At 44.8% G+C, this 9275-nt stretch overlaps 1 protein-coding gene across 1 annotated transcript in view; it reads left to right on the top strand.

Moving 5' to 3' along the window:
• Positions 1-3483, top strand: part of LOC123188528 (transmembrane protein 184 homolog DDB_G0279555) — a 9903-nt gene extending 6420 nt beyond the window's left edge. Inside the window, exons 2-5 of the mRNA XM_044600692.1 lie at positions 1071-1357; positions 1446-1568; positions 2104-2394; positions 3015-3483. Of these exons, the coding sequence (XP_044456627.1) occupies positions 1071-1357; positions 1446-1568; positions 2104-2394; positions 3015-3218 (905 nt within the window). The 3' untranslated portion in view covers positions 3219-3483. The remainder of the gene's footprint in view (positions 1-1070; positions 1358-1445; positions 1569-2103; positions 2395-3014) is intronic.
• The last annotated feature ends 5792 nt before the right edge of the window (positions 3484-9275 follow it).

The raw sequence follows: 9275 nt of genomic DNA, 5'->3' as shown, positions 1-9275 counted from the left end.
CCCACCCAGGAACCCCACGAGCTGCTGCAGGGAGGGGGAGCAACACCACCGGGACGCCAGGCCGTCGAGGGGAGGGCCAGACGCCGTCGCCGCGGGAGGTCGCGCCCCGCAACATACACCTCCAGCACGCGGGAGAAAGAGGCTGGGGTGGGGGTCGAGAAGAGGCGGTGCTAGGGTTGGCTCCCGGAGTCGCCCGCGGGAGCGACATGTCTGTTTAAAGTCTTGTGTGGTTGTATTGGCTTGACGCGGGGATTAGATAAATAGAAGCATAAAAAAGGGCAGCCCGGTGCACGTAGCTCCTGCTTCCGCAGGGTCCGACCACTTTGGGTCGATAGTACGCAGCCTTTCCCTACATTTCTGCAAGAGGCTGTTTCCAGGACTCGAACCCGTGACCTCATGGTCACCAGGCAACAGATTTACCGCTGCGCCGAGGCTCCCCTTCTATAAATAGAAGCGCCCATTATCAAAATATTAATACTGGAAATGAATAATAGTATCATAAAGTGTCCGTTCTTTATTTGCTCATTTTCCAGAGAACTTTCATCAATAAAAATATCACAATTGCAAGGTATTTCATTCCCACCTGGTGCCTTCTTTTTTGTTGTTTCATACCAATCAACTGACAGTTCAGTCCACCTACCTGTAATCACTGGGTTGGTGATGTAATTACTGCACATGGTGGAAGTTCTTTGAGGAATATCTTGACCTGCTTTCATTAGTGTAGAAAATCTCTGACATATCTTGCTATGCATTTGTTAGTATGGCATAAGATAATTTGAATATCGGCTCATTACGTTTTGAGTTATGTGTTCATTGTGTTCTGCTTTATGTTTGCTTCCATGCTTATGAAAATGGAGTTAAAAAATGCCTCGCCAACCAAACTTAATCACAGAAACATTATTATGTGAAGCAGTTTAGAGTATGAACCTAGAACCCAACTTGCGTTCAAAAAATGATCATACAAATGGAATGATCTTGGTGTTTTGTTGTTCTCATGCTATGTATTTTTGAATAATCATTAGCTTAAGTTCATATCACTGATGAATTAATATGGGTATCAATATCTTCAGGCACTATGTCGATGTTCCCGGGGATGGATCTTACGAAAATGGATCCTCCAACTCTTACCCTCCTTGGAGCAGCTTGTTGTGTAATGTTGTCTATGCATTTCACAGTACAGCTGGTATCACAGCATCTTTTCTATTGGAAAAATCCCAAAGAGCAGAAGGCTATACTCATTATAGTGCTGATGCCTCCATTGTATGCTATAACTTCCTTTGCTGGTCTTCTGGATATTAAGGGAAGCAAAACATTTTTTACATGCTTGGAGTCTGTTAAAGAATGCTATGAAGCACTGGTGAGTCCTCTTAGGTTGATGGCATTTTTTCACCTGAAGTTTGTGATTTCACTCACTTTTCCTTCTATTTTTTATTTCAATTCTGCAGGTTATTGCTAAGTTTCTGGCATTGATGTACAGCTACTTAAATATATCTATCAGTAGAAACATTGTACCTGATGAAATCAAAGGGAGGGTGCTTCATCATTCTTTCCCTGTTTCTCTTTTCCTGGTATCTTTCTTACACCCTTCTATACACTTATAGAATATTTGATGAGTGTTCCGGTAATCTGCTCTTGAATTTTTGTAATGCAACCTGCACTATTAATGACAAATTAATAAGGGGTCCTAGGTGCATACCCATACTGAGCCTTACCATATCTGAAGGATGCTGTATTACTCAATAATATTAAAAGGATTCATGGTGTTAACAGAAAGGTTTATATATTCCATCCACAAAGTACTAATTCAGTTGGTAATATCTGTTTAATTGAAGCATGTACCTATGTGTAGTCATGCATGCTTAAATTATGATTTTAACCTCCATTTCTTCATGTGTTGTTCACTAAATTTTCCTATATGCATTTGAATGTTGTTGTCTTCTGAACTTTCCTTTGCATCATTTGTCCATAATTGCATATTTGCACCTATAACTGGCATATGTAATCTGGAAGCTATTGGCAATACTGTTGATTTAGGCTTTACACCTTGTCCAGTAGTTTTACTTTGTGTGTACTGAAAGTAACCTATATGCTTCACTTTGGCAGCCCCGTAATGTTCGGTTGGAGCACAAGACACTTAAGCTTCTGAAGTACTGGACCTGGCAATTTGTTGTTGTTAGGCCAGTATGCTCCATTCTGATTGTTGCACTTCAGCTGCTTGGGTTGTACCCCAGCTGGGTCAGCTGGACCTTCACAATTATACTTAACTTTTCAGTCTCCATGGCATTATATGCCTTGGTCATATTCTATCACTTGTTTGCTAAGGAGCTGGCACCTCACAAGCCTCTTGCTAAGTTCTTGTGCATCAAAGGGATAGTCTTCTTCTCTTTCTGGCAGGTAAAAATCACATCCTCTGCTGGCTGGAAAGACTTAATTTTCTTATAAATATCTTTGGGGTTAGTTTTCTGTGTATCTGAATGCTATTGATGTAATGTACACCAGTTTGTCTTAATTATTGCGTCTGAACATTTGGCTGAGGAAGCGATATTGGTTTAGTAATGTTGATTGATAGTTTAGACCTTATGTTCCTTCCATATTTGTGATGATTTTGCGCAAAGCTTCTTCTCTCACTCACTCTTTGGATTTTGCTCTGCATGGTATTTAATCACCTTATTTTGTTATAGCTGATGATTATCAATCTAGGAGTTTCATCTGCAGTTTAGTTTCCCATGCCTTGCCGTAAATGTTTACGAGTATAAATCAGTTAACTGGTTCACCTTTTTAACGCACAACTTCGTTGCAGTAGAGATTTTCTGTGGACTTTTATTGTGAGCTGTGAGTGAACCCTATTGTCTATGGATGCTTCACGCAACATTCTAACATGCACTTGTTCACTGTAGGGAATTAAAAGCAGTATCCGAATACAACACCTGTTCCATTTTGTAACACAGTTACTTTCTCTATCAAATGAAATATGATCAAACTCCTGAATCTTGAATGGTATTGTGTTTTTGCAGGGCTGTGCGTTGGATGTTTTGGCTGGTGTAGGGGTTATTCAATCTCACCATTTCTGGCTGGACGTGGAGCACATCCAGGAGGCAATCCAGAATGTGTTGATTATCCTGGAAATGGTCATTTTCTCAGTTCTCCAGCAGTACGCGTATCACGTTGCTCCGTACAGTGGCGCTGACAAGGCAAAATTCGAGAAGAAGAATGAATGACCCGCCAAGCAACATAAGCAGCTTGTTCTTGTATGGTTTTGTGTGTATGTGCTGGGGATATGTTATAGACATGAGTACTTCCTTATGGGCACGTGTAGAGTGAGCCGTTATACGTTGAACATTAGAAAAACGAGATGATCAGGAACATAGAGGAATGCCACTGTTATCTGCGCTGTGAAACTATGTAATGCCCGAATAAGGAGAATTTTGGAGTTTTTTCCGCTCCGAAGTGGAGTCCTGAATAAATGTTGGTTTCGTGTTGAAATCATGGTGTGTCCATGTTGTTTGCTGAACTTAACGCAGCACTACATAAGGTGTTTTTTTTTCAGGAGTGTGGACTTTTGGTGACCGAGCTCCAAGGAGCTTGGTGCTTTAAATTTTAAAAAGTTGAGAAGGCATTTTAGAAATACATATTTGTCTTTTCTTTTGTATGCCTTGTGTGAAAGTACTTCCTCCATTCCTAAATACTCCATCCATAATATAAGAGCGTTATATTATGGGACGGAGGGAGTAAGTCTTTTTAGAGATTTCAATATGAACTAGTACATATGAAGCAACTGGAGGCTGAGAATTGGTGGAAATTACCACTATGCCCGCTGCCTGAAAATTTCTATATAGATAGTTTAAATTAGAATCTCTAAAAAGATTTACATTTAGAAACTGAGGGAGTATGTTGTTAAGAAATTTTGCACATACGTGATATACAACACGTGTACGAGTGTTGACAGGATATTTCGATTTTTCTCACGTTGTGGAAAATTGTACTATTTTGAAAAGGAGCTCCCTGGTGCTCGTGGTTTTGCAGAGAGTATGTTGCGGTGTGGTTTGGATGGATCACTCGCATAGTATGTTGTGAGAGTGCGAAAGAGAAGTGAAGAGAAAAAGGAGGAGCGAAAAGAGAGTGGAACATGGAAGTGATTGGTTGGGGTCCAGTCTGTCTACTGTATAGGTGGTACCTGAAAGGGGAGCGGACCGCACACAGTGGCATGGTGGGCACGGCCACTGACTGGTGTGTGTGGTGTACGTGTACGTGGGGTCATGTGCAACTCCTGTAGATTCCTAGTACGGCCCCTTTGTCCCGTGACCTTTTTCATCAGCTATGCTACCCCAGCTTTTAACCATGGTCACAAGTCTCATCTCTCCTCTTGTCCTAGCCTACGCACCCAGTCTCCTGTAGACTCCACACTCCAGTAAGTATTTTTCCCCTCTTGCCCTCTTCCATTATTACTGTATATCTACTGCTCCAAAGAGTAGAAGTAACTTAATTTTAATAAATGACTGTGTGCATCAAGAGATGCAGAGGCTAGGGTATGCCTCCTATTCGAAAAAAAGAAGTGGTGCCACTCAAAAGCAACTGGAGGCTGAGAATTGGTGGAAATTACCACTATGCCCGCTGCCTGAAAATTTCACCATAAACACAGATTTTTTTTTTCGTTTTCTTTTTGGGACGGGGTAGGATTTGGAGCATCATTATTTTCGCGAGACATACACGGTGTTAAGGATGGTGCACTGGCGCATGCCACGCCACGCCAGACACCACCATATCGCACTCACCAAAAAAAAGGTGCTGAGGATCGTAACTGGGAACCTTGTCTGCACGCGGAGGCAGGCCATCGATCGATCCAGGGCCCCCCGGATCGCACAGTGACTGACACCGAGAGGGCAGTGGGAAAAAGATGTAGAGAGAGAGAGAGAGAGGGGCGATCATGCATGGCAGAAAAAATCTCGAGAGCGTGTTTGTGTGAGGTGAGGTGAGAGTCGAAGCGAAGAGTATATGAAGGCCTTTCACTTGTGGCAGCAGAGCAACTTTATTCAGTCGGTGAGTGATCGCAGCGAGCGAGCGAGCGACTGACAAAGCGGCCTTGGATCACGTGCAACCGCAGGCCTACGCCTAGGCCTAGGCCTAGCTAGAGCTCAGCCCAGACCCGAGGCCTGGTTGGTCGCTGGTCTCCCTCTCTCTCTCCCGTGCCCACCGCCAATAGACTCCGACTCGCTGGCTGGTACTGTACTGTACCACTCCCTAGCCAGGCCGTACGCACACTGGCACACTGTACGCAAAAAACAAAAAACCCTGACCCATTCCGCGCGTTGGTCTTTACGCCTTCCTGCGGGTTTTATCAGCCGGACCCGATCCATTTTCACCCGGCCACGCGCGCGTGCGGCTGAGGACCTTGCCCGGACATCGCCCTGTACCGTACGCACGCATAAATACGGCTACGGTGTATGCGCTCGTACGTGCATGCCCAGGGCTCCGTGCGTGCGTACCACGTATACACACATCTACCCTATTCGTCCTACCAACGCTATCGTGGTCTTTGTAGGTGTATTGGCATCTTCATGGACTTGGCACATCAAAATAACCAAGTTGAGAGTCAAACCTGAGAAGTTCCAGGCACCAGATGAAGGCCCTATGAAGTATTTTGATGTTTTGACATTTATTAAGGTGCCCATATTGAAGATCCAGGGCCCCATACACATCGGGCTTTTCTCTACCAATCCAACGAGCCCAAGAACGTCAAAATCAGAGTTCATATGAAGGAATGACAACCAAAATGCGAAAGTGCTCCCGGAATAGAGAACGTATGGCACCCTTCCATGCGAGCAAAGCCGCTCGTACAATCTCCACACAGCTTCGTATTGCCGATCTTGCTCCAATTCCATCCCGGTTTGTTTCCATGGTATCCTTGGCAGATAAGGCATCCTTTGAGCGTAGATTTGACTCCCCTAGAATCCTTGGATAAAAGGGAGGATGCTACATCAATGGAGAAGACCCCGAGGGGGCCTCGTATATGAAGAGCTCCAACCCTAGCCATTGTAACCATCATCCTCATTCCCACACAAGTCCACATGGCCGCCGGGAGGCTCTCCCATCTCACCTTGTGGGAGGCCTCTCTCTCTCTCTCTCTCCATCACCATCACCATGAAGGCCACGCGAGAGGAGGAGAAGGAGGCGCCGCCACCATCACCAGGCGCCGGTGGCCATCTCCATCTCCATCCTCGTACTTGTATTTTGTAAGATTAAACATGTTGATGGCAACAATAAATCATTCCTCTTTGTGTGCCGTTCATCTATGTTGGGGTAATTAATTCGTTTCTAGGTTGAGGTATGATCTAGTAAGCACAACTATTCTTTGTAGCTTAGTTTAGTATTTACTCTCTTTCGCGTTGCATGTATGTTACATGCACTTACACGGTGTAGATAGATGAACTTCATGATCCTTTGATTCCATTGTGTATTATTGACAGCCCTGTGGATGCAAACCCTAGGAGAACGTTTAGTAGTTTATAATACTTGTATGCCACTAAGACGCTCCTCTAGTACTAGTGAGACCGAAAGCCTGGATACCGCCTTTTGCTCTATGCAATCATACACGTACAATCCCTTCTACTTTGTGTTCTAGTTTAGTATATTTTCTCTCATACTTTGTAGTCTAGTTAAAACCCCCGTTTATTATCATCCCGCTATTTCTGAACTAAGGTTTGGGTGCGAATGTAGCTACGTAGACAACATAGTTGCGGGGTTGATAGTGTCTTCCTATTAGCTCTTTGTGGGTTCGACACTATTTATCACACGGAAGTGCTACAACCACTACTAGGGAAAAGCCTAGCAGCAGCGTGGGTTTTAGGTATAGCAGTAGCGCGGGGACCCGCGCTACTGATACGACGCTACAGCTAACCTGTAGCAGCAACGCGTGTTCGCCCGCGCTAATGCTATGCAAGCGTAGCAGCAGCGAGCAATACGAAAGCGTGCTACTGCTAATAGCTCTAGCGCACTTAATTAGGCTGCGCTACTGCTAGCGGCACGCTGCTGCTAACTTTTCTCCACCCGCTACTGCTAATTTTATTAGTTTTTTTTCTGCATATTTGTTTTGTATTTGAACAGGCTTTATACAAGAATCTTTAGCACATACAAATGTCATCATCTTACACATACAAATGGCTGCGGGACCACAAATGTAACCATAGCATATATATACAAATAGTCTCATCTTAATCATCATCCAACACAAAGTGGTCTCTCGTCATCATCTCGAAAATAGCGATACATGCAAGTCTCGAATACTTGCAATTACAACGTCATCCATCTAAACAATGATATACGCAAGAAGTGCTATCACTATGAGTGATAGCGGAACTATGCAGTACATGAGGCGGCGGTTATGAGGCCTCTCTCGCGCTAGCATGAACCTCAAGTAACTAGCTTGTGCTTCTTGTTCGCTTTTGAATCCTTTATGTCTGGCTCCCGAGACCCCCTCCACTTGCGCCTGACACTCATACCACTCGTCGTACACTCCAGGAACCTTCCCTTCGTACATGACATAGCACTGCTTCGCCATCAAGAATCTAGGTACCTGTTAGAGATGCATCTTCATCAAGAGAATGTACGATCATATGCAACAAAATATACCAGAGCAACACGAAAACGAAGGGTTAGCAACTAGATGCAACATATAGCACGCAAACTAATTAACTAGAGGTAAGCATGTCATCGTACCCAAACTAACAAAGTAGTGTTACGCAAGTTCAGCAGGGACCGCGGACATCACAAAGTTTAATCGCTACAGAAAGTATACAAGTTCAACCGACACATATCATCGTCACCGGCATCGTAAATCACTAGAAGTTCCATCCTTCCATATCATCAAGGATGGACCCTAGCTTCTTGAACGGCGTGAGGTCATGACATTGCATGCCTATGTGAGTTCGGAGTCAGCTTGCGATATAGGGCTGTGGTGGAACATCCCCTTCTCATCGACGACTTCTTTCATGATGATCGTCGCAATGTCCCTTTGGATGCGAAAGAAGTCATCTCTAAGTTTATAATCCGCTTCTCCATGAGATTCAACCCATTTGCGGATATGATCATCATTTCTGGTTGTCATACGAAGCTTTTGGTGATCCGTGTTGGACTCAATCATGAGATGGAGGAGGTAGAATCCATCTTTCTTGCTTGGTTTTGGGACATGGATGCATCAAAAGTTAGTTTTATGTGAGAAACCCAACTTCTTGTTCCTTTGTTTCCTGATCTGCAGGTGGCCACCCCTAATGCTAAAGCCTTGGAGAGCATCATCTAGAATATTCATTATGTGGGTGTAGTCCTTATTTTCGTAGTCTCTGGTAGGGTCGAAATACACGGCGTGGGAGACTCGCGGGTAAAGAACGATAAGCACGGCGCACCCGTTGCTGCGGGGAAAAGACACCTCAAATTATTCTCCATATGAACGAGAAGGAATGATTGAAATGTACGAAAGGGTTGTCCGGAACTGACTTACTTTGGATGATAAGGCAGGGGGACAATTTCCTGGTCCTTATTCTGTACCATGAAGTTTTGGAGGTAGTCCCTAGCAGTATCACGCTCAAAGTAGCCGAGACTTAAGAAAGACTCGTGCATGTAGTACGGATCTGCAACACAGATTTGCGAGACTTCTTCTCTCTTCATGACGGAGCTCATATGTAGCACAAAAAGGTGGACGATTGTAAAATCGAGCCGCCTTGTCAGAAACATCTCAAACATATGGTCAAACCGCATGAAGAACACCTCCGTGGGCCGTGTGTCGACGTAGCACTTCCTCTCAGGCTCACGAGCTACGTATATCGGATATCTTGGATCCTTCGAGGCTAGTAGGCTTTTCTCAGTCAACAGCACATGGTCGTGCAGTCTCCTGAGATCCCCTGATAGTGCCTCTAGCGGTTTTGACGGTAGCATCGGCTCGCGCATGAGATGGAATATGGCCGCACCTTTCACGGGTACACGCTCTTCAGAATCCACCGTCTAGCTGCTATGTGCTCTGGCTTGTTTGGAGGCAGCTATCTTCCCCGGTCTCTTCCTCTCCTTTTTCTTGGGCACACCTTCCATACCCTTCCTTAACCCCTGCCCCAGTGTTGCCGGGCTAGGCACTGTACGACCCCCCGGCTAGTTGAGCCTGTGTTGAGGCGGCATCTTCAGGCGTGTCCTGTGAGGATTTCATGAAGAGAGACTTCTTGCAATCCCTACTATGACGTTCTTGCCCGGGCAGATCATCCATATCCTCATTAGCATGCTGATAGCCTGATTCG

This window comes from Triticum aestivum, chromosome 2A (assembly GCF_018294505.1).
Source record: "Triticum aestivum cultivar Chinese Spring chromosome 2A, IWGSC CS RefSeq v2.1, whole genome shotgun sequence".
Classification (NCBI taxonomy): domain Eukaryota; kingdom Viridiplantae; phylum Streptophyta; class Magnoliopsida; order Poales; family Poaceae; genus Triticum; species Triticum aestivum.
This window is presented reverse-complemented; position numbering and strand designations above follow the sequence as displayed.